We start from the raw sequence: 24,172 nt of genomic DNA on the forward strand, positions 1-24,172 counted from the left end.
GCAGCAGTTGTCTAGTGAGGTCCTCGGGCTGGGGGGCAAAAGAACCCCTTAGGCTACTTGTTTGAATGCTAATTCTTAGGGCCCACTCAGAGTTACCTATGAATCTGAAGTCTGGAGGTAAAGCAAAGTTTTGCATTCTTATCAAGCTCATTGTGACCAAGTGCCTAGGGAGACCAAAACACAGGCAGACACACAGGGCCTTGTGCCTCAAGACACCTGTTTATTGGGGACATGACTCTTCAACAGGGATGACAGGAATCGTACCAAAAATAGCAACGTCTACAGGGCCCCTGATAGGGCTAGAAGGGTACAGTGCCCCCCACCCCCACCCCTTATACAAAAATAAACTCTCATGCCTATGGACCAGCAGAAACTGGCAGAGTGGCTCCTCAACGGGAACACATCCTCTACCAGCCCTAGGACCCCGTTCTTTGACCCTCACCTCTGCCACTTCTAAGGCACTGTGACTCCCCTGGGCTGGGTGGGTACTGCTTGCCCCACCCTCCTTCACCCACTGTCCACTTTACCTCTTGGTCCACCTTGGGCTGGGATACGGGTCCCACACTGCTCCCTGCTGGCTGCTCTACCCAACTACCTCTAGCACTTCCCCGCTCCTGCGGGGTAAGCTTACTAAGCTAATCACTCCTAAGGGGGCTCCCTACCGTTCTTGCCCCCCAAGACCGGCCTCTCCAGATCTAGACAGCCCGGGGCTGCCCTCCTCTTCTAGTGGAGGGCTGGGAGGCGTTTCTCCTGATGGTGCTCGGACATAGGGTGGAGATGTATCAGCCCGGGGCTGCCGGCGGCCCCGAGCCCGACGGCTGTGGTGTACTTGCAGATGCAAGGCCATGAGCTCAGGAGCTCCGGTGGCAAAGGGGCAGAAGAGGCAGCGGTGAAGGGCACCCCCTGACCCGGCTTCACCTCCCGGGCCTGCCCGTAGGGACAGGTCCAGGGGTTCGGCCTCACCACCTCTCCCGTTGCGCAGGGTCCTCCCAGGGCTGGCAGGCTTCCTACGGGACCCTGCTCCGGTGCCGCTCGAAGAAGGCCGGGTACTTGCAGTGCCCTCCACCCAGGTGGCAGAGGCCTGAGTTGGCTTAGCTCCTGACTGCGGCTGCAGTGAGGCTGCGCCCCGCGGGGAAGGGGGCGGGGGTTCTGGAGGAGGCCCAGGACCTGCACTGCTCCTCTGCTCTCGGTGGTGACGCTGAAGGTGATACTTGAGTGAGCCAGACTGGGTACCTGCATAGTCGCAGTGTGGACATTTGTAGGGACGCTCACCTAGGAAGAGTGGGTTAACATAGGTCATGGGGGTCACTATCACTGCGCGCGCGCACTGGCATTTTGCTCAATTTGCAAACTTCATCCCAAGGCCCAGGAGCAAATGCTGATTCCCCAATAAGTGATTTATATGAATCTGAAAGCTGGCCAATCCGAAAGCTGCCCAGCATGCCCTCCTGCCTTCTGGTTGCTCTCACCTTTCTTCTAGCCCCCCTCCCCCACGAAGAATACTTCCTCACCTGTATGTACTCGAAGATGCACTTTCAGGTGATGTGCCGAGCGGAACGATTTTCCACAGAAGGGGCAGTCCTTGCCAGTGGCCCCACGGCCCGCTTCGGATCGGGCCCCTCCAACCAGCAGCCCATTTTCTTCTGGAACACGTTAAAAGGAAGTTATAGGGTCTCACTGTCTTGTCCTGGCCAGGTACCCATTATACCCATCATCTCTCCGGGCTCAAGAGGAAAGAGGTTTGGGGGAACATAGATTTATTTGTTAAAGAAATAACACCCTTAAGAAGCCACAAGGCTTCCCAGTAGGAAAAAGAAAAGCCCAGAAGACATCCTAGACAGGTCTTTTAAAAAGGAAACTGCAGGAGTGGTGGCCCAAGTGTTGCAAATCAAATGCAGGCAACCCAGAGAGAAAAACAGTGCAGACATACCTTGGGTGCCTGTAGGTCTTGCCTGGGCCCCTACGGCAGGTGCAGATTGTCCTGACCCCTCACCGGGGTGGGGGTGCAGGGAAGTCAGAGTGCCCAGCGACCTGCCCCGGGCCCAGCTCTCCTCTTCCGCCTCCACCACCTCTTCTTCCTCCTCTGGTTCCTCTGTACGGTGTCGCCTGGCCCGATTGGGAAGAGCTGAAGGCAGCGGGCGGAATCCTCCTCCATAGCTTCGTCCAGCTCCAGGGTCGGCACCCTCACCATTGGGTCGTACTTCCCCAGCTCTTACACTCAGGTAGCCTAAGAGGCTCGGGGGCTCTCGGCGCTCAGCTGGGGTGGGTGCTGGGGCCAGTAGGAGTGCAGGGCCCAGTGGCTCATAAGCCAGCAGGCTCATGTCAGGAGGCTGAGGGGCCCTGGCAGGGGTAGAGCCAGGCCCCGGGGCACGCAAAGGACCCAGCTTGCTGGTGTGCACCTTCATGTGGTTCTTAAGGAACCAGGGCTCCTTGAAGCAGCGACCACACACGGGGCATGCATGATCAAAAGAAGCCTTGTGCTTGCGCATGTGACCCTTGAGAAACCAGGACTGTGTAAAGCTCTGGCCACACACCTGGCAACGGAACTCAGGTGGCGCAGGGGGTTCCTCCGGGGGTGCAGGAGTCGGGGCAGGGTTCGCCTCATGTTCAGGCTCAGGCCTAGGTTCAGGTTCTGGCTCAGGCTCAAGGGCAGATCTGGGTTCTGGCTGGGGTGGAGGCTGGGGTTCGGGCGTCGAAGTAGCCGCCAGAGGGCGCTCGGAGGCCCCGTGGGCCGTCAGACTGTGGTGCAGCAGCTCCTCCTCCTGGCTGGAGCCAAAACTGCACAAGCTGCACTTCCAGGGCCTGTGCAGGATATGCAGGTGGCGTTCCCTCTCCGCTGAGGTGCGAAACTTGCCTTTGCAGAAAGGGCAAGGGAAGGCAGACGAGGAAGGAACCTGAGGGCGCGCCAGGCCCTCTGTGGCTGGGGTGGCCTGCATGCCCCCTGAGCTTCTGGCTCTTCCCAGTTGGGCTTCACGTAGCAGGGCGCGTTCCTCCAACTCCAGCAACAGGCGTGCAGCAGGGCTTCGTGGACGCTCGGGCTGGTGTGTTCGGAGATGTGAGCGCAGCAGAGCCCGCTGCGCTGCACGATGGCCACAATGTGGGCACTGGAAGGCTTGGGCGCCGGGGTGGGCTCGCAGGTGCAAAGCCAGGATGGAATTGAATCGGAAGCGCTTTCCGCACACAGGACAGGGGAAGCGCCGTTCGCCTGCACGAGTCTCAGACCAGCCCACTGCTCCCATTCCAGGCGACCCGGTGCTCACACCTGGTCCGTTGGAGTAGTGCTGCAGATCCAGCTCGCCGTCGAAGGCTGGTGGGGAAGGCTCTAGGTGGCCGACCAAGATGCGGGGACGTGAGCCCTGTAGGGAAAGATGCACGTAGAGGAGAGGGTGGAAAGGGCCTTTCTATGGAAAATGCAAAGGTATCGAGGGCACGAAGAACGGAAAACGAGAGTGTGTAATAGGCTGGGGCCTGACCTGGGTACACTGGTGCCTCTCACCTCCAGAAGTTGTGGGATAGACGGAAGTTAGATACTGGGGCCAAGTTAATAACATATATTACTATAATAAGAAGTAAAAACGTAGACAGGAGAGGGAGTACCGTTGAAGGTACTTGCAGGTCAAGGACAGAGCTTCACTCACCTCCATGGACCCCCTTCACATTCTTTGGTTCTGAGGATTGGAAGGAGGAGGAAGGAAAGCTGCTAATGAAGGCAACAGGTGCGGAGGTGCTAAAACAAGACAGATTGATTGGAGGAAAGATGAGCCCTGGCTTTCAGCAGTCAAGTCACCCCACTTTGCAGCCTGTATTCTTAAAACCCATCCCTTCTCCCTACTTGGATCTTGAGGTCTCGCATGCTTCCTATTTGCTGTCCTCAAAACTTGCACCCCTTTATCAGCCAATTTGTATGACAAACCCAGAATTCCTCCCCCAAATGATGTTTTAAACACCTAGTCCAGAAACACCATCACCGCGCGCGCGCGCGTGCGCGCGCGCGCGCACACACACACACACACACACACACACACAATCACAATGTGGGAGGCCATTATAGTATACCCCTCTTCCACTTGCATTGGGCTGTGCCACTGGATAAACAAATGTGGAGGGCTAGCCATACTCCTGTTATCCAAGTGGTACCAGCTCCTCTCAGACCCCGGGCCAGCCAGCCAAAATCCCTCCAGGTTCCTCCTCCTCGCTTTTGCCGGCACCCAGTCTTCTGGTCTTTCCTCTTCCCCCTCCCCCTTCCTGGATTCCTGATCCATTCATTTCCATTCATTACAGAGACTCATTCATGCATGGGAGAGAAACACCTCCCAGCAGCAGAGTCTGGAGACGGAGGGGGAGGGGCGTGAAGGGAGAGCCAGCTACAGAGGGAATGAAGAGAGTTGGGGGAGGCGTGGAAGTTAAGGGGCACTACCAGCCTAGGGAAGGGGTTAAAAACTGCAGATCCCATTTAGGTTTCACCCCGTTTCAAACCTTGGAGCCAGTGGTTTGATGGGGCATCTCAGCCCCTTTGTCCAGAGCTGTTCCGAGGCAGGCTTTCCTCCTCTCTGCAGGGGAGAGGCTTCCTCACACAAGAGGAGGATTACACTGGCTCTGAGCTCAAGAGGCTGGAGTGAGGGACGGGGGGCGGGGCCTTGCCATCTGCACAGATAGGGGGATCCACACATGCTCTGAGCAGGAAGGGGTTAAAATTCTCCATCTAAAATTCCCTATCCCTGACAAGTGCTGCACAGGGCAGGGAGGAGGAGAGTTGAGGGAGAGGATGGTAAGGGGCGGGTCTCCTGACAAGGTCATGGAATTAGACTTCAGTGGATGGCCAGAAGTCATCCTCTCTGCCTTCTTCCCTCCACACAGAACTGTATCTTGTTCAGGCTAGATGAACTTGGGCCTAGCTTTTTTTTAACCTCAGACATAATATTTGATAAAGGACTTCCTTACAATGAGACTTATGAAACTGAATTACTAAGAAAGAAAAGGACTCAAGCATTACTTTACTTACAAATCTTTAATTGAAGTGAACTGGGCCAGGAGTGAGCCCCGCTTATCAGCAGTGATTTAAAGCGTCTTTAATTTTCAACATCGAATGGATGTGGCAAGACTCTATGAAGGGGCAAACACCTGTTACACGCAGACTCTGACCTTTGAGAGCATTGTCAGATACATTAACAAAATGTCCTGCTCAAGTGTCACTGGACAGCCACTGATACTTAATATGTGTGTTTCTGTGGGTCCAAATTCAGGCACCCATTCTTGTCCTATGGATCCTCCACATAAATTGGGACCAACAGTCTGACCGGGCTCACTGAAAACTGCATAAAGGTGAATTAGAATAGAACTAAGGGGTACAAGGCCATTGTAAGCCTATGTCTTACATCCCTGAGTAAATCACTGAATCTCTCAGTTTGCCATCTCTGAAAATGAGTTATAATAAATTTACAGTTAAAGTCCCTGCCAACTTGAAAGTTGCCTGGTTTTAAGTCACAAGACTCTTCTGGACCCCAAGAGATGTTAAAACAAATGGTCATTCCTTCAGTACCATGGAGAGTGCAGTGGGCTACTAGAGCCACCACTTTGGCTACCTCAGTATCACAGATAGAGCTAGGAAGTGCTAGAGAGGCCACATTGGCCATTTTAGCACCAAAGAGAGGACATGGAAACTAGCGGATGAGGAAAAAAATCCTATTTGGGAACTATGGGGGCGTATCAGAGAAACTATGGAGGGGAGGATACTTTGGCCTTTTGGACGTCATTGAAAATAGAATAGAAAATACACATACCTAGAAAAATTTTAATTAGCTATACAGAATGTCATAACAGTTACAGTTTGTACATCCTGGAATGAGTTACTGAGGCATCGTATTTGAGTCCATCACATTCTGTTGCTTTCCTGGGGATTCCCGGAACATCCTGGTGTACAGCCAATCTGGTATATTCAGAGGAAGCAGATGGCCAGGAGGGGGGTGTGTGTGAGAGAGAATACTGCATGGTCATAGCTGACTAACCTATGGGCACATATTCTGATCCTGAGGAGATTCTAGGGCCTCTAAAATTGCTTGGTAAAACACCACGCAAAATGTCTCAAAGGAAAATGGCCTAATATCTGAGGCAAAAAAGGAGCAGAAACACAGCAAGGCTTCCTCCCCCGAACAACAACAGATCCCACACTTTTTGCATGTAGCAGTTTCCAGGATGGAAAGCTGTGATACCTAAGAAGGCAAAAATGTAATCTGAATTTCTCCTCAGGGGAAGCTTCCCAGAAGGTGGCCTAAAATCAGTAAAATCCACCGGGGACCTCCTAGGCCCAGTCAAGATGGCTTCCGTCATCTTTCCATCAAACCAGGTCTCAGGCACAAGAGCTCATAAATCACTCTCAATAAGGGAGAGCACCAACAGAGTGTCTGTGACCTGGTTTGGAACCTAAGTCAGACATGTATTGTCTGTGGACAATCCTCACATTTTTCTATACTCAAGGCTTAAACACCACCCCTGAGCCTTGGCCAGAGAGTAGCACTGACCTACTTTCCACGCCCAGTGGGAATCAGGGGTTATCTTGCTCCTGTTTGTATTTCTGCAGAGATGCAGGACCAGTGTTACAAATTAGGAATATTTCCAAAGCAACAGGCCAATTACTTTTGCATGCTAGGAGAGCTGATGCACAAGGCGTGTGGACCACCAAATCGTATGGAGGATGAACGGATGGTGAAAAGACAAAAAAAAAAAAAAATCAGCTAAATGAAGGACCGAGAAGATTCTCCCACCCCCACCCCCACCCCAAATCTTGTGATTCGAAATATTTTAAGGTCAAGTGTTCAATAGCAAAGAATCAGGGTCTCTGGGGCCTAGCTGTAAGTAGGCCTCTGCCTCTGGTCATCCCCAACACATGATTTTTTTTTTTCCTTTTTGGCAATCTCCCCTCTCCTAAACCAGCTAATGAATATGAACCACTTCGACAGATGAAATTAAATGGGCAGGGAGTTTATTACACAGTCCAGAGTCAAGACCACCCGGAGAATGCATACATGCCAACAGCTCACTTTTAAGGTCTCTACATGGCTCTGTGAACCTCACTGCTCTGAAAGCTGCTTCAAATCCACACTACACTGAACCTTGACACCTTTTAGAGTGAGATAGGGGGGCATGAAATTTCAGTCATGGGCTCCCAAATAACTATCGAGAGGTTAGTGGGCGGTACAACCCCCACACACAATCTTATCCTAGACCCATGTTCTAGCATGTCCTAACTTGACCCCAATTCTGAAAGTTCTGAGGAGCCTGGATGGGGGACGGGAAGGGGGGGGGGTGCGCACATATATACAGCCTTAAGTCCCTTTAACTAGAGCTGGCCCTAAAAAAGTCAGTGTTGGTGCCTGTAGGAGCCTCGGTTCTCAGGCTGGGAGGTGGGTAGGAACCCCTCTGGCAAAATAGACCTCGCAAAAACTGGTAGGCAAGCAGAGCAGGACCTGTGATCTCACACGGGGGACTCCAACAGCACACCCCACACTCCACCCGCGGAAAATAATCCAGGATGGTGGGGGCAGGGTCGGGAGATAGGGAGGCCAGAGCTCAGCTACCCCGGGCCAGGAGAACAAAAGCAGAGTTACAGCCGCCTCCGCGGCTGCCGCGGGCCGAGCTCTTTGTGACACTTTGTTTGGGACACAGAGAGAAGCACCCCCATCCTTTCCCCTCCCCCCCGCCACCCCGTGCCCAGCCCGGTCCCAGAGAGTTTGGGCTCCTTCCCCCACCCCCACCGTCTGCACCTGGGCCCGGGGAGCACCTCCACTCTGCTCACCGTTCTCCCACCGCGCACCCCCAGGCCCCCAGCACCCCAGGCCGCGGCGCCCGGCCTCACGGCCCCTACAAAGCCGCGCGCCCCCGCCCCGCGCCGCGGCTCGCCCCTCCGTGCCGGGCTCCCGGCTCCCCCCACCCGGCCCTCTCCCCGGACCCCCCCAACTCTCACGCCTGCCCCGCCGCCCCCACCCCGCCCCCGGAGCTGCGGGCGAAGTTTGCCGGGGCCGCGCGGCGCCCCTCCCCCGCCCCCGCCCCCTGCACCTGCTCCGCGCGCGCCCCCTCCGGGAGGGGCGGGGAGGGCGGCGGCGGGGGGGCGCGGGGGAGCGGCTACTCACGAGCCCCGGCGGGCGGCGGCGGGCGGGCGGCGGGCGCGGCGGGCCGGCGGCGCGGGCGTCAGCGTTACGTGGGGCCGGGGGAGATGCGCCGGGCCCGGCCCCCCCGCCCCCGCCCGGCCCCCGCCCCTCCCCGGCCTCCGCCCCCGGCCCGGCCCGCATTGTGTACGGCGGGAGGCGGCCCGGCCATTAGCATGCGGGGGGCGGCGCGGCGGGCTGCGCGCTCGGGCTCCGGGGCCGGGGGACCCCCGGAGCGGCAGGAGGCGGCCGCCAGGGGGTGCGGGTCTTGGGGGGGCCGGGGCGTCGCGCGAGGAGGAGGGGGCGGGGGTGGGGCGCGCAGACCGTTCCTCGAGGGGACTGGAGGAGATTGTGAAAGGTCATCTTGTCCTTCCCCCAGCCTCCAAGCAGGACTGCCCCTCCCACCCTAGACCCGGACATACCAGGGAAGGAGTTGGCTCTGCCGCTGCTTCTGCCCCAACATGCACAGGCTCGGGAAGTTCTTCCTGGGGTTTTATCTCAAAGCCTCTCCCTTACAATTTGTCTCTCTTTTGGGAGAGGAGGAGGGGCGATTATAGAGATAGTTAATGTCTGCCGTACAAGAAACATTATTAAAGTTACTCTTCCGCCTTTGCCGTTCTTGATAAACACTTCTCACTCCTGCCTCACGAATTCTATTTTCCGTTCTTTAAGACACTTTAATGGCTCTTCAATGCAACAATATTTACTGAGTGCTTACCAAGCACCGGGCGCTGTGCTCAACACTGGGGGAGATGCAGACGGGAGGGGGATGTGATACTTTCTCCCGACGCGATCATAGCCCAAACAGTGGCTGCACACTCCTAAGTGGCATACTCAGATTTAGTCAATATTTACTCGATGCTTGTTCACGTATTTAGCAGAATGATATCTTTCCAGTAATCCCCTAATATAAGCTCCCATTTACAGGTAAGAAAAAGGTGCTTGAGATCCTTCCTTCCACTGACCTGCGAATTCAGAGATCCTCATCGCAAGGCCTACATCTCAACCTTGCCATTAAATAGAGCCAACCCTCTTGGTGATTGCAAAGAGAGGAACCAGGCACAAACAGAAGTCTGGTTCCCTTTAAACTGCGATTCCCGGTGCCCAAGAAATCAGCATGGACACAGTGCTCCTGTGATGTTGGCTCAGCAGTGAGTAGGGCAGAAGTGGCTCGTGAGGAAAGCCACTTTTCTTCCCTTTCTGCTGGGCCTCAACTCCCAGGGATCTTCTGACTCAGTTTTTTTTCCCCCTCCGGTGGTTATAAATAATAATAGCCACCTTTTTTTATGGGTATGTGCTGGGTTAAACTAATTCATAAGCATTTTCTCTTAATGCTCAAGGCAACCCCATGAGATTGGTATTATTAATTTCTCTTTATAGATAAGGAAACGGATTAAGCAACTTGACTGAGGTCAGCCAGAAAGATCAGGGACACAAACACAGGTAGTCTCATCTCGAGACCTCAGACTCTTTCCTGTATTTGATCTGTAAAGCAAACATTCTGGCCAGTTGGTTCTCTAGTGTGGAAATAACTTTGGAGTAAGCCCTATAGAATATGGGCAACGAGTAAGTCTGTTTGGCCGTCTCAGCACCTGTAGTGGTGCTCCAATCACCCAGGAATCAGCTACCCTTCAGGGGCATATTGTTGTTAACTCTGCTTTCTCAGGGAATAAACTAAAGTTCAAATAGGTAAATTAATGTCACAATAATGCAGCCAGGATCACCAACCTGTAAAAGTGGCAGAACTGAGGTTCTAGCCCAAGCTACAGGAACCTTTTTCTCTCAAAAACATTGTTGGTGTAGTATCCTTTTCAAGGCTGTACACTTGGGCACCTGGGTGTTCTTCACTGAGTCAGAAACAACCTGCACTATATACAGGCATTTCCCTCCATTTAATCCATTAGTCAATGTCCAATTCATACAAAAGGAAAAAAAAAAAAAAGCCTTCAAGAAAAGAAGGAGCAAGAGCTGAGCTCCGTGGTAAAGTGCTTGCCTAGAGTTCACAAAGCCCAGGGATGGATCCCCAGAAGCAAGGAAGAGGGAGAAACTCCAGAAAAGCCAGGGAATGCAAACTGCTCTGGAAACAGAGTTCCAGGAGGAACAATCCAGATTGTAACACCAAATCTCACTAGGGCAGAACATGTAATTTGAGGAGGGAGCCCAAGAACAAAGACTAGATGGAAATAAGGGGAGATTGAGGTCTGGGATGATTATGTACATAGGGATGAAGTAATCGAACCCTGAAGAAGATAGGGAGAAATAGGGCAACTGGAACTGGGAAGGAAGAGTGAGGCGGCCTGGGTGGCTTGTGGGGTGAATCGAGGCTGATGTCTACGTAAGGCCACTCCCTGGATCCTTAGGCCCTCATAGTGATCTTTGCCCCACCACACCTCAGCTCTGACAGACTATGTGCCAAGAAAATTTTGCACTGAGCTACCAAGGTCCTAAGGAGTACTGGGACCCAGACGAGTTCCAATCCCTTGGAGTGGCTGCTTCAAACTAGGTAGGTGTAACATTCTGGTCCTCAGCTCTGAATTGGGAGTAGGCACAGGGGTAAGTGAAAGAGATGTTGTGTGTTCTCATTTCCTGAATGGTCCCGTGATGAATTTTTTCCAATCCAGGAAGCACCACTCACATAGTCAAGGGAACCATGGATCATACAGCTGACCTGCCAAGGCAGGAGAGACCCAGCCTTCGTCTGGAAAAGCTACAGCACTGGGCAAGACACAGGCAAAGTGGACACCTATTGGTGGTGGCGGTGAGGCCAGGATGCCCTACTTCAGGCTTTGGCTAACTATACCCAGTTCAATTCCAATCATATTCAGTGAATACATACCAAGTACCAGATACAGTGCTAGGCCGGGGGTGGGGGTGGGGGTGTAGAAATTAACAAGGTAAAACCATACATTTCCAAGTAGCTTGCCTTTGGGGAAAACATAAAGGTAAGTAAACTATAAAATGAGGCAGAAGAAAAAAATGGCATCTAATTTTTAAATTTCACCTTTTTAACTGCCTTTTTAAACTTTCCTCTATCGTGCGTTTATCCCAACTACTGGTATCTAAAGGATGAAAACATTGTGAGGAGGAAAGAGAATCTGACAGTCCCCTCTAATGACCCAACTCTGGCCTCCAGGTGAGCCAGCTATGGCTGGCAATAGCCATGGTGCCCTTTACTATCTCAGTTGCGTGCTTGAGCTCTGCTTGTCATATGGCCACAGCACTACCACTTTGGCCTGGAGCCTCGGTAAGATCTACCACAAAGGGTGAAAGGAAGGTCCTGGGAACCCATCTCTAATAAGACTGGAGTTCACAAATTGCCCTTCTCACCATTTAGGGTTTCCTCACTGGGATTATCACCCTTGAGCTTCGGAGAGCACCTTGCATCTGGAAGGTGAGGAAGAGGAGAGAACACAGGCCTGTCCCCCTACTGCCCAACACACACACACACACACACACACACACACACACACACACACTCAACCCAAAGAGCAACTTATCCTCTCAGCTGTTTGTACCTGACCAAAGCAAGAAAGTAAAAATGTCAGAGGCCTGATGGTCCTGTTAGAATGTTAGAAGGGAAATAGCAGGATTTTGTTAGTTTTTTTTCTGCGTGTGTGTGTGTGTGTGTGTGTGTGTGTGTGTGTGTGTGTGTGTGTGTGTGTGCTGTGGATTGAACCCAGAGCCACGTGCACAACAATAGGCAAACACTACCCCTGAGCTAAAGCCCTAGCTCCCCCCCCCCAGTAAGTTTACTCAGTATGGTCTTGAACATATTCTGGAGTCCAGTCAGGCCTAGAACTTTTGATCCTCCTGCCTCAGCCTCCCAGGTGTCAAGGATTACAGGCCTACCTATACCACCAGTCCTGCCTCTGAGTTTTGTTTTCAGCTAGGCTGTAGGTGGAGTCTGAGCTTGGCATGAGTCCCCTAGGCTGGGCAGGGCTGAGCTGGCTCACTGGTAGGTGCGGGCCATGATGATATCCAACACTTTCAACCTGATCTTGGGCTTCATCGTGGTGGTGATCGAGGTGATGAAGACAGCACTGGGGCCTGCTCCTACTGCCCCCTCCCAGGTACTGGTGAAGGCGAAGAAAGGTACAGGGGAGAAGAAAGGGCAGAAGGAAATAGGGATTGTACCCCCCAAAAGCATCCTCACCCTGCTCCTGCAGTTGACAGGGTTGCTGGTGCTAGAGCTCAGCGCTGAGGCCTTCGCCCTAGGAGGAGTGCTGGTCTCAGCATATGCCTTATTCTTGCTGAGCCAGAGGAAGCCAGGATGCTTCACAAGGTCAAGTCTGCACTACCAGGAGCTACAGGAGGTAGGGAGTGCCGGGAGGAAAACATGAAGAAGCAAGCTTCCAGCTAATTTTTCTTCTGGCTGTACTAGTCAGTGCCATTTAAGGGCAAATAGTGAGGCAGTAGGGAAATGAAGGGTTGAAACTGACTGGCTTTCTGGCATTGGATGTTAGTCCCCCAAATGATGGATGTAAAGGAATTGGGTATTTAATGACTGGGACTACACGAGTGTGCAAACATTAGTAAGCTACCTTAATGTATTACTGGAAAGACTCGAAAAGCTGGGTTTTGCTTCTACCTGGGGTTTCTCCTTTCTTGACCCTAAAATTTGCTCACATCTGTTTTTCAGGGTCTCACTGAGGTGGAGGAGGTTTCTGGTTTGGAGAGTAGTCCCGTGGTGGCTAGCACAGGAAACAACAGATGAGTGAGTGGTCAAGACAGGTGCCACTGTCCTCCTACGCCAAGGGGGGCATTCTCCAGACACTTCTGCGTTGTGCCCCTCCCTCGGAATATAACTGAACTCCCCCAAGATGTGCATGAAGCCCGGAGGAGTGCCCTCAGTCTCCCTTCAAACCAGGCCCTTATTGTCAAGCTGCTTCCTCCCTTGCATTCTTGGCCTTCTTCCTCCCTGCCTCTCCATCCAGCTTCACATCTGCCTCATCTCACTGTTTTCGTCTGTTCACCTTTCACAATCCCATCCACTCCGAGCCCGGTTGCTGCACCCGCCAACCCGGAATCCGCGTCGGTTGTGCTCCAGGTCTCCCTTGGATCCGGGTCCTGCCTAATTCACCAGACTACAAATCCCAGGATGCCCCGCTACCCCGTGACCTACTGGAAAATAAAGGGCCTTCCCTCGGCGGCGGGGGCGCTGTGCATCTGCTGAGTGACGCGAGGCGCTGGGAGCAGGGCCTAGCCGAGTTTCCTCGGACGCGACCACTGGCCCCGCGTGCAGGGAGGAGCCGGGCGGGCCGTGGCGCACAGGGGTGCCGCCACCGCGGCCAGGCAACCGCAGCCTGCTGGGGGTCTCTAGCCCTCCCGCCTGCAGCTGCGGATACTGGCAAAGGCAGGGGGCCGGCGCCTGGCCGAGCCGCACTTCCCCAGGTGCTGCCGCCGCGCCCCTCGCGCCAGTGCCCAGGTTCAAAGTCCTGAGACTTGGAGCGCGCGCGAGAAGGGGGTTGGAGATGATGAGTCAGTGGCGCCGGCCCTCCTCGCCCCCTCCCCCCGGACCGGGCGCTGGAGAGGACAGGCTGGCTGGGCAGGCGGGGGTACCGACCTAGGACTTTTCCCGCCTCTAGCGAGCACGCTGGTGGACCGAGCCCGCGTGGCCGCCACCCTTTCCAAGGCGGGAGCAGGACTGCGCAGGCTCAGGCTCTCAGCCGCCCCCGGCGGGCCTTTGATCCCTGCAGCCGTTTGGTCGCTGAAGCTCTGCTTGCACTGAGCCCACACCGCTTATGACCTCTGCAAGTGTACAAAGATGACAGGCTCGGTGGTTTGGGGGAAAGCCCAGGAAAATGGTGGATCCCGATAACACCAGGAGGCAGCTTAGGAGCCGCCGAAAAGTAGAAATGAACTAGGCCTAAGAGAACTCACCCCAAATTCACATAGTGCCCGGGATGGGTGTTCGCCTCACATCATTTTTGTTCCCACTTGAGAAGGCTTCTTTCCCCTAGAAAATGCTGCTTCTCCGGGCTCAGGCAAGCCCAGGTACCAGTGAGGCTAGAGCGCAGCCTGGCTGGCTTGCCTTGACATTGCAGTGGCGCCAGCTGCAGATCCTTTCTGTTTGTGACACCTTGGGAGTGGTAATAGTCGCCCTATGACAAAGTTACGTGTGAGTATTAGTGGGTGGAGACAGTTCTGGGATCAGGCTCTGGAATGGAGAGAACCCAATCTGGGCCTCCCCCATTTCTTCTCTCCCCCAATCAAACTGCAGGAATCATGTGTGAAGGGCTCTGAAAAGAATATTTTTCTTCAAAGTCAGGACGTGGTGGCCAAAGAAACTATAGAGGGAATCAGCAATTTGCTGTCCTCCAGCCTTTACTGTTGTGACCGGTAGCCTGGAAATTGCATTCCGGATCTTAAGAGATGCTCAATGAACGTGTTGTCTCTTAACAATGCTGAATAATCAAGGCCAAGACCCCAGTGGTTTTATTTCTCGTTTATTGTCCAAAGTAACTGGCAAGGGGCTTTGCTCGTTGTAAATTATTAAGATCCCTTAGATGCTGAGGCTCCCTTTTTTATCTTCTTATTGGCTGCCTGGAACTTGCCATGTAGACCAGGCCCTGCTTGAACTCCCATTTGATTCACGTGTTTGTGAGTGATGGCATTAAAGGCATGAGTCACCATGAAGTTTGCACACACACACACACAGTTACCAACAATGTGAACTAAGCTTGAAGAATTGTTCGTGGATTCTGCAGTGGTTTTCCCCAAATGGATGCATGTTAACTTCCATCACAACTCATTGGTCAAAGCAAATCATAAAGCCACACTCAATGTCATAGGAAAGGCAATGTGGAAAATGAAGGGAAGCAGAAACAATTTAAGGAAAAGGTTAGGAATTTGAACCTTGAATCGATAAGTAGTTGGAATGTGTCTATTTAGCAGTTATACCCGTTTCTAATTGTTTAGTTCAGCCAACTTCTACGTGAAATTCTGGATGGGAAAAATTAAGACTGGGTGTCAGGAGAACCTAGATGCTAGTTCTGTTGCTTGGGTAAGTAAAATCTGTCTGGACTATACTTTGTTCACATAGCCATTATAGCCTATTTAACCTCTTTACCTTTCTGATGCACAAGGCTGAAATAGTGTCGCACAAGGAAAAGTACTTTAAAATTAGGAGGCACTTGAGAGGTCAAAAATACGTTGTCTAATAAGGTAGATAACGGTGTGGTGTAAATGAGTGAAGTAGATAGGGACTAAATGACAGGGTTGGAGGGAACGCATGGCACACACTACAGGTGTGAAAGGGTGTATGTACTCAACACCAACTACTGCCTCGTATGGCTGTGGGAATGCCACATTTTTTAATGGAAGTCAGAAATTCTGACTTTATGTGTAAAAATTCTGATTTTAAAATATTAATGAAACATTTTTTAATTCAAGGGTCACATTCAGCCTGGAGTTCTGTAGATTTAAACGTCAGTTTCTGCATTATGCAAATAATGTTGCAAGAATTTGGTTTGAATCCCAGCACTCAGGAGGCAGAGGCAGAAGGAACACTGTGGGTTTGAGACCAGCTTGGTCTACAGAGCGAGTTCTAAGACAGCCAGAGATATTCAGGGAAACCCTGTCTCGAAAAGCCACCACCAACAACAACAAGAAAAAGAATTCTGGATTGGGGTGTACAACATGGTTTGTGTAGCTCTTGTGAAATACAGGAGTGTTGGAGGTGTTAAACATGAAGTTACCTCTCCACAGCGTTTTGCTTTTCAGAAAAGGGTCGTTTTGCCTGCTGGGGATATTTTGCATATTTGAAGAGATTTTTGGTGGTCAGCCGAGGGTGGGGGTGGTAAGGGAATGTGGAGAGGCAGGTACATTGGCATGTAAATCAGGAGCTTGCCACTAACCCCCTCCTCTAGCCATTACCTTCTGCGTCTCTCATGACTTCCCCCCTCCACACTGACTGGCCAGAGTCCCTGACTGCTCTGGAACAGCATTCTGCGTTTCGGTCATGCTCCTAGTGACCACTCCGTCTGCACCGATCTGGCAGCCTCTATGGAGGTCACCCATTTTATTTGAATCAGAACTTAACAAAAAGAGATTGTGACAAGGCCCCTGCTGACGTCAGTTTTTAAAGGTCATGACCCCCCCATTCTCTGCGTTTTACCCATTGAGGAGATAGTTCATGTTGGGTGGCTGAATTCATAGGCATCTTAAGCCCGAGAGAGTTGGGGTGGGGGAACCCATTCTGATGAATGTTACTCTCATTTCTTCGAAATTCAGCCGTTTATTCTAACTTCGAATACACTGGAATACAACGGACGATATTTCCCAACTGAGTTCTTTTCCGTTTCTCGACCTGTTTTTTTGGCTCGGATTTGAAGTCTCAGGTTGAGTCCTCTGCTGCCATCTCGTGGCCTCACGTTGCCTGGGTCGAGGTCTCGCGAAGTGTCTTCCTTCTAGAAATGGCGTTAGAAAGTGGCTTAGCTGGGGCAAAGAATTTCCTCTCCACTTTGTGAAGCCTCAGCAGATTTCCCCACCCCCATCTCACGAGCCACTGGGCTGCGGGGAAACCTGGCCTCAGCAGGGGCTGGTACAAGAGGCACTAGACCTTCCGATCATCCGCACCCCTTTGTGCCTCCGGTCGGCTCTACATTTCTGGCCTCTAGATCAGTAAACTCAGATGTCCAGCCGCAATGGACGGTGGACCTGCCTGTTTAGTCTAAGTAAGGCGCCTGGAACGGGATTCTCCTCCTCCTCCTCCTCCTCACAGTGAGAGCACCCCCGTGTGGTGTCTGGCGCCATGTTATTGTCTAGGACTGCTTATGCCCATGTCCTTCATCTGGGCTGGCCCAGCTGCTTCCGATTCCATATTCTGTCGATGTGCTGAGCAGGATGGTAGGTAGTGGAGTGGTCCCACAGTACCAGTTAGTACAAAGGGGTCTGCAAAGTAGTGATTAAGGTCTGTCACCAGGGAACTGGGAGAGTGCCCTAAGCTGGACTGCAGGTCAATCGTCAATGACTCCATTTCTGAGAGTGGGAAAGTGCTATTTCTGTTTTCATTATAATATTCAGATAGCATCTAAAATGCCAGCATTCAAAAAACACCAGTTGCTGGGGCTGGAGCTAGTGGTTAAGAGTGCTCATAACAGCACATGCATGGTGGCTCGCAACTGCCTGTAACTTTGGTTCTGCACATGGTTCGTGTGCAGGCAGGCTCATACACAGACACATAAATGAAAATGAACAGCTTCTCCCCCCCCCCAAAAAAAAAAGCCGGGCGGTGGTGGCGCACGCCTTTAATCCCAGCACTCGGGAGGCAGAGGCAGGTGGATCTCTGTGAGTTCGAGGCCAACCTGGTCTACAGAGCGAGTGCCAGGAGAGGCTCCAAAGCTACACAGGAAACCCTGTCTCAAAAAAAAAAAAAAAAAAACTTTAAAAAAAAGTTACTAACACAGTCTCAGAACTGTCCCCCGCTGACTCCTCTTACTGCCCATCCCTCATCATAAGCTAAGTGTGGCATTATGGGCCTGAAATCCTAGCACTCAGGAGCCTAACATAGGAGGACCTTGAGTTCAAAGCCAGGTTGGGCGATATAAACAGAAGGTGGGTGTACATGGATGTCTGTCTTACCTGTTTTCTCTTTATAGTGAGAGGAAAGGGCCTGCTGGTGTAATTTCCTAGGCCCCTGGACAGGAGCGAGTAGCCATAACTAGAGATAATTTGCTAGGAATCTTTTGTTTGTTGTCCCACTATCTAATAATACAGAGGTCGAAAAGTGGCCGGAGCCTTTAATCCCAGCACTCAGGAGGCAGAAGTAAAGCAGATCTCCGAGTCTGAATTGAGTTAGAAGCTAGCCTGGTCTACAAAGGGAGTTCCAGGACTGCCAGGGCTATACAAAGAAACTCTTATCTCAAAACAACAAAACAAAATAAAAATTAAAAAACTACACTTAAAAGATAATATAACTAAAAATAATATATCCAGTAGATGGGTATCATCTACTGTTCTTTTGTTTTCCTTCTTTCCCACCTTATTTCTGTACATTGTTAATAAAGTTTCTCTGTTGATTCTTATCCCAAGTTATAATTTGTTTCGCAGCTTCATAATTACTCACCCCCCTTTGTGTACAGTGTAATGTGTCTGCTCCTAAGCCTCAGCATGCATACCAAGCACAGTGCATAAGAGAAACAAGACTTTTGCCTTTGTCAGCTTCAAATTATGCTGAAGAGAAACTGTCCTTCATAAACCTAATATGTGAAGTTCTAATGGTTACTTACTATAGAGAGACTAGTTTTCAGCCAAAAAAGGTAAGAGACAGAGCCAATATCCAAAGAGGGGCTTGCTTTGAATAACACATGGCTAGGCTAGGGTTTGTACAGTCTACTTCCTCATGCATTAACAGATTGTTAAAGCAAATGTTCATTTCTCTTTCAACACTCAAGCTCTATTGGTTCCTCAGTAGTGTTTAAGTTTTTTTTTTTAAAGATTTTATTATGTGTACAGTTATCTGCATGTATACCTGCACACCAGAAGAGGGCACCAGCTCTCATTACAGATGGTTGTGAGCCACCATGTGGTTTCTGGGAATTGATCTCAGGTCCTCTGGAAGAGCAGTCAGTGCTCTTAACCTCTGAGCCATCTCTCCAGCCCTTTTTTTAAGTTTTTAAGAAAGGGTATTATTGCCGGGCAATGGTAGCACAAGTCTTTAATCCCAGCACTCAGGAGGCAGAGGCAGGCAGAGGCAGGCAGATCTCTGTGAGTTAGAGACCAGTCTGGTCTACAAGAGCTTATTCCAGGACAGCCTCCAAAGCTACAGAAAAGCACTGTCTCGAAACACACACCCCCCCCCCAAAAAAAATAGGGTGTTATTGCCCTGACTGGCCCAGAACTCACTCTGAAGACCAGGCTGTCCTCAAACTCACTGTGATCCTTCTGACTCTCATTTCTGAGTGCTGGAATTACAGGTGTGCACTATCATACATAGTTGGTCATTTTTTTAAGATGTGGTCCCACTGTGTAATTCTGACTGGTCTGGAACTCTCTATATAAGCCAGACTGGCCTCGAACTCACAGATATTCATTTGTCTGTGCTTCTCAGGTCCTCTGTAAAAGGAGCAAGCACTCTTTTTTTTTTTTTTTTTAATTTAAAGATTTTATTTATTCATTATGTCTTCTGCCTGCATGTCAGCAGAGGGCACCAGATCCCATTCAAGGTGGTTGTGAGCCACCATGTAGTTGTTGGGAATTGAACTCAGGACCTCTTGGAAGAGCAGTCAGTGCTCTTAACCACTAAGCCATCCCTCCAGCCTAGGAGCAAGCACTCTTAACCTCTGTTTTTGCCTGTTTGTATATGTATATGTATATGTATATGTATATGTATATGTATATGTATATGTATATGTACCATGTGTGTGCCTGGCACCTGAGGAGGCCAGAAGAGGGCTTCAGAACCCCTGGAACTGGAATTATGGATGGTTAGTTGTGAACTGCTATGTGGATAGTTGTGAACTACTGTGTGAGTACAGGGAGCTGAAGCCAGGTCCTCTGGAAAAGCAGCCAGTGCTCCTAACTGTTGAGCCATCTCTCGGGTTCAATATTTTTCAGTTGGTGCTCCCATGCTCTCCAATCAGAATGACTGGCCCTGGGCAAAATTGTAAATCGAGGTGGCTGGTTCTCCTAAAACAGTTTCTCATTTTGACATTACTGTATTTGGATTACAGGCTGCACTGTGCTGGCCCTCACCACTCTCCTCTACCTACTTGCCCCCCCCCCCTACTACTGTCACAAGCAAAAATGTTTCCAAGCTTTGCTAGTTAGTGACCAAAGGAGAAGATCACTCCACCCTGCCTTGCAATGTCATGTCCTAGAAGGATATAAGAAAGATGTTACCGGTCTCAAAATTCTTGGTATGTAAAGAGACATACAAGAACGAACAGTGCATCCAGATGTCTTCATTTCCCCTCTGGCTTCTGCTGCTGTTCCTCCTTTTTGTCTGGTTTTTTTTATTATTTAAATTTTTGTTTTGTTTTTCAAGACAGGGTTTCTCTATATCATCTTGGCTGTCCTGGAACTCACTCTGTAGACCAGGCTGGCCTCAAACTCAGAGATCCACCTGCCTCTGCCTCCTGAGGACTGGAACTAAAGGTGTGCACCACCACCATACCCAGCTCAGAACAGACAAGTGAACACATAAAAATAAAAGTTAAATATTTTAAAATTATTTTTATATATGCCAAATACCTCTGCCTTATCTCTGTCCCTTTTTGATTAGTTCAATGATGGTAACAGCAGTGACTCAGCCACAGGCTGGGGGGGGGGTCAGGACTGTTTGTTGCATATATTAGAGAGATGTTAAAACAAAACACTAGTGGGAAGTCAAATCATGTCAAAATAGCTGACTCAAAAATTCTCACTTTGCATATATGTTTACTTCCAAGTCTTCCTCAAGCTGTTGTATCCAGTCCTAGCCAGTTAGCAGTTGCTGTTTCTATCCTTCAAGGCTCCATCTGCTCAGTCCTCATCCACTTTGGGAAGCTCCCTTGGCCTCTTGCAACACCATGATTATGCTACTCAGCTCCCCTTAGTGTTCCATATACAGTTCTAAACTTACATTTTATTAGAATTACCCATTATGTACTGACAGAAAGAACCTGCCTGTTTATTTTGAGACAGGAACACCCTATGCAGCTCAGGCTGACCCAAACTAGCTATGTTTACCTTTTATTTTATTTTATTTTTTTATTTTTGGTTTTATGAGGCAAGGTTTCTCTGTGCAGTCCTGGCTGTCCTGGAACTCACTCTGTAGACCAGGCTGGCCTCAAACTCACAGAAATCCACCTGCCTCTCCCTCCCAAGTGCAGGGATTAAAGGAATGAGCTACCACACCTGGCTAAGAATTCAAGGCCAGAGGGATGGAGAGAGGGTTCAGTGACTAAGAGCACTTGATACTCTCCCAGAGGACCTAAGTTTGATCCCCTGCACCCACATGGCACTGCTATTCTAAAAATGTATGCCATCACACCCAGCTTACCTTTTATTTCTTATTTTTATTCATTCCTTTGATGGCATTCACTTCCCTAACTCTTCTTCCCAGATCCCACCCTCTTCACTATCCACCTACATTCTCTCTCTCTCTCTCTCTCTCTCTCTCTCTCTCTCTCTCTCTCCCTCTCTTTCTCTGTGTATGTGTGTGTCTGTGTGTGTCTCTGTCTCTGTCTCTGCACCTCTGTCTCTCTGTCTCTGTGTCCCTGTCTCTGTGTGTGTGTCTCTCTCTCCCCATAAAGGCCAATTTGTGCCCCTCAGATATTCTTGGATATGTGGTCTTCTACTGGAGAGTGGCCAACTTACCAGGGACTAAATGCTTAGAGAAAATTGTCCCTCCCTCCCCCAGCAGCTAATAATTGCTATAGCTCTATGGCTAGAGGTGAGACTGTGTGCCCAGCTCCCCCTCTTCATGCTGGGATTTGTTTCAGCTTGGGCTTGCACAGGTTTTGTACATACCGTTGGAATCACTGTGCTTCATATGTTCCCTTATAGTCATACACCAGCTCTGGCTTTCGTTCTTTTTGCCTCTCTCCTGCAGTGGTCCCCGAGCCTCGGGAGGAGGGAGTGAGGTATATATGGTCATTTAGGGCTAAGGATTTGGCAGTTTCTTCTACCCCATATCTTGGTCATTTGTGTGTGTGTGTCTGTGTGTGTGTGTGTGTGTGTGTGTGTGTGTGTGTGTATGTGTGTGTGTGTTGATCACTGTATACTGCACGCAGAAGCTTCTCAGATGAGGGATGCATTCATTTTTAGGTACATTGGTAAGTCATTAGGAGTCAGTTTAATGCTCCATAATATAGTAGTTTCTCCCCTTAGGCCTATAATCTGTCTAGCCATGGGTTCTTGGACCTGATAGTGGTATGGGTTTCATCTTATGGAGTGATCAGAAACTGAATGATCACTCTCCTGATATTCATGCCACTATTACACTGGTGGGCATGTTTTGCCAGGCCAGCCGTTATTGCGTAGGGTTCACATCTAGGTATGACTGACGGTTACTTGTTTCCTTCAGTAGTATATCACCATCTAGCACTATGAAAGCTAGACAGTTGGAATGAAGCTTCTAGATCACTACCTGCTTAATTTCTCTACAAGAACCCCAGTATGTGGTGTCTTCAGCAATAGCATCATCTCACTGTCACGTTCCAGAGGATAACCAAGAACAATGGCAATGTGTGTGACTGCTTTGTTTGCATGTGTATAAGTTTGCCGGGTGTGCCTGTTGCCCAAAGAGGTCAGAAGAGGGGATCAGACTCCCTGGAATGAGTTACAGAGGTTTGTGAGTCTCTTCATTGGGTGCTTAACCACTGAGCCATCTCTGCAGCCCTCTTTGCCTTCTCTTTTACTTCTGCCATGTGAGGACACAGTGTTTATCTTCTCTGGAGGACACACCAGAAAGGTGCGGACCCTCACCAGACACCAAGCCTGTTTGTTGCTCAATCTTGGATCCTCCAGCTTACAGAACAATGAGAAACAGATCTCTGTCATTTATAAATTACTCAGAATTGAGTATTTTATAACAGCAAAACACACTCACAGAGAACCTTAGAGAGACTCAGGCATATAAATTAGAAAATTCTTGTGGCCAGGTATTGCAGCACACTCCTTTAATCCCAGTACTCAGGAGGCAGAGGCAGATGGATCTCTGTGAGTTCGATGCCAGCCTGCTACATAGTGAGTTCCAGGACAGCCAGGAAGGCATAGAGAGACCTTGTCTCAACAAAACAAAAGGCAAAACAAATAAAATTTTGTGTGTAAAATTCTATTGTCAAGTACATGCCTAAATATTGATGATAGCGACACCACTGGGAAAAGAAGTATTCAAGCAGTAGGTGGCTGGATTAGAACTGTAAACTTCACTAGAATGGATGTTAGCAGCTCTCGATTTCCAGAACCACTATTTCAAGATTTACCTTGGTCTCAACCGTTATTCTAAAACAAATAAAGCAAACCCTCTAACAGTGCCTTAGCCTGTAATTCCTGAGATAAAAACATCCTGACCAAAAGCTGCTTGGGGACTAATGGGTTATTCCCATCTTAAACATTTCAATCATCGTCTATCATGAAAGAAAGTCAGGGAAGGACCTCAAGGCGAGAACCAGGGACTGAGCAGAGATCATGGAGGAATACTGCTTACTGACTTGCTCCCCATGCTTTCCTCAGCCTTTTTTTTTTTTTTAAAAAAAAAAAAAAAAGATGTATTTATTTATTAGGTAAAGTGTTCTGCCTGCATGTATGCCTATGGGCCAGAAGAGGGCGCCAAATATCATTATAGATGATTGTGAGCCACCATGTGGTTGCTGGGAATTGGATTCAAGACCTCTGGAGGAACAAACAGCCAGTGCTCTTAACCTCTGAGCCATCTCTCCAGGCCCCCTGCTTTCTTATATAATCCAGGGCTACCTTTCAAGGGGTGGCACTGTCCATAGTGAGACCCTCCCACGTAATCATTTATTAAGACAATGCCCCTCAGATTTGCCTACAGACTGATCTTATTGAGGCATTTTCTCAATTGAGTTCCTCTCCTCTCAAATGAGTCCCTAGTTTGCATCAGGTTAACCAAAAAAGAGAAATACACACACACACACACACACACACACATATAGAGAGAGAGAGAGCTGAAGTTCAAGGCCAGTCTGGTTTACATAACAAGTTCTATGCCAGCCAAAGCTGCATAGTAAGACCCCCATCTTAAAAACTGAAAAACCATGAAGAAAGAAGAAAAAGATCATAATCCAACAGGAGCTATTTGATCATAATCCAAATAGCTCCAGCACATTTGATGGAACTATTTCCTATTGGTTAATGATCGGCTCATTTTAAAACATGATGAGCAGTGTGGGAACCACTAGATAACTAGGTATACATCAGATAATCTGTGCCTCTCCCACAAATTCTGCACTAGAAAGTTCTAGATGTTTAAATGAAAAAATATATAAGAATATAAGAAGTGTTGATGAAATATTCTGGGGGTAAATGAGAGCTTTCTAAGGAAAGCAGTAGTGGTGAAGACAACCAATGAAAACTGAGATAGT

The 24,172-nt window shown here is 49.9% G+C and overlaps 2 protein-coding genes across 18 annotated transcripts; one reads left to right on the forward strand and one right to left on the reverse strand.

The window, feature by feature from the left end:
- Window positions 1-198: 198 nt before the first annotated feature.
- Window positions 199-14,231, reverse strand: Znf219 (zinc finger protein 219). Of its 16 annotated transcripts, none has more exons than XM_035453137.1 (6): window positions 6,519-7,671; window positions 5,003-5,103; window positions 3,639-3,727; window positions 1,931-3,356; window positions 1,512-1,643; window positions 199-1,272 (listed from the first exon to the last, which is right to left on the reverse strand). In XM_035453137.1, the coding sequence occupies exons 3-6, from the start codon at window positions 3,642-3,644 to the stop codon at window positions 659-661; spliced, it is 2,178 nt and encodes a 725-aa protein (XP_035309028.1). In that variant the 5' UTR covers window positions 3,645-3,727; window positions 5,003-5,103; window positions 6,519-7,671; the 3' UTR covers window positions 199-658. The 16 variants fall into 16 exon arrangements, with proteins under 16 accessions (XP_035309028.1, XP_035309027.1, XP_035309026.1 ...); XM_035453136.1 differs by having other exon boundaries at window positions 3,639-4,644; XM_035453135.1 differs by having other exon boundaries at window positions 5,781-7,671.
- Window positions 9,519-13,115, forward strand: Tmem253 (transmembrane protein 253). Of its 2 annotated transcripts, none has more exons than XM_035453140.1 (7): window positions 9,519-9,584; window positions 10,537-10,644; window positions 10,763-10,899; window positions 11,275-11,385; window positions 11,476-11,532; window positions 12,101-12,454; window positions 12,781-13,115. In XM_035453140.1, exons 3-7 carry the CDS (start codon window positions 10,792-10,794, stop codon window positions 12,853-12,855), a joined length of 705 nt encoding a protein of 234 aa, XP_035309031.1. In that variant the 5' UTR covers window positions 9,519-9,584; window positions 10,537-10,644; window positions 10,763-10,791; the 3' UTR covers window positions 12,856-13,115. The 2 variants fall into 2 exon arrangements, with proteins under 2 accessions (XP_035309031.1, XP_035309032.1); XM_035453141.1 differs by lacking the exon at window positions 9,519-9,584 and having other exon boundaries at window positions 12,101-12,211; window positions 12,308-12,454.
- Window positions 14,232-24,172: the final 9,941 nt, after the last annotated feature.

Source organism: Cricetulus griseus, assembly GCF_003668045.3.
Source record: "Cricetulus griseus strain 17A/GY chromosome 1 unlocalized genomic scaffold, alternate assembly CriGri-PICRH-1.0 chr1_1, whole genome shotgun sequence".
NCBI classification, from domain to species: Eukaryota; Metazoa; Chordata; class Mammalia; order Rodentia; family Cricetidae; genus Cricetulus; species Cricetulus griseus.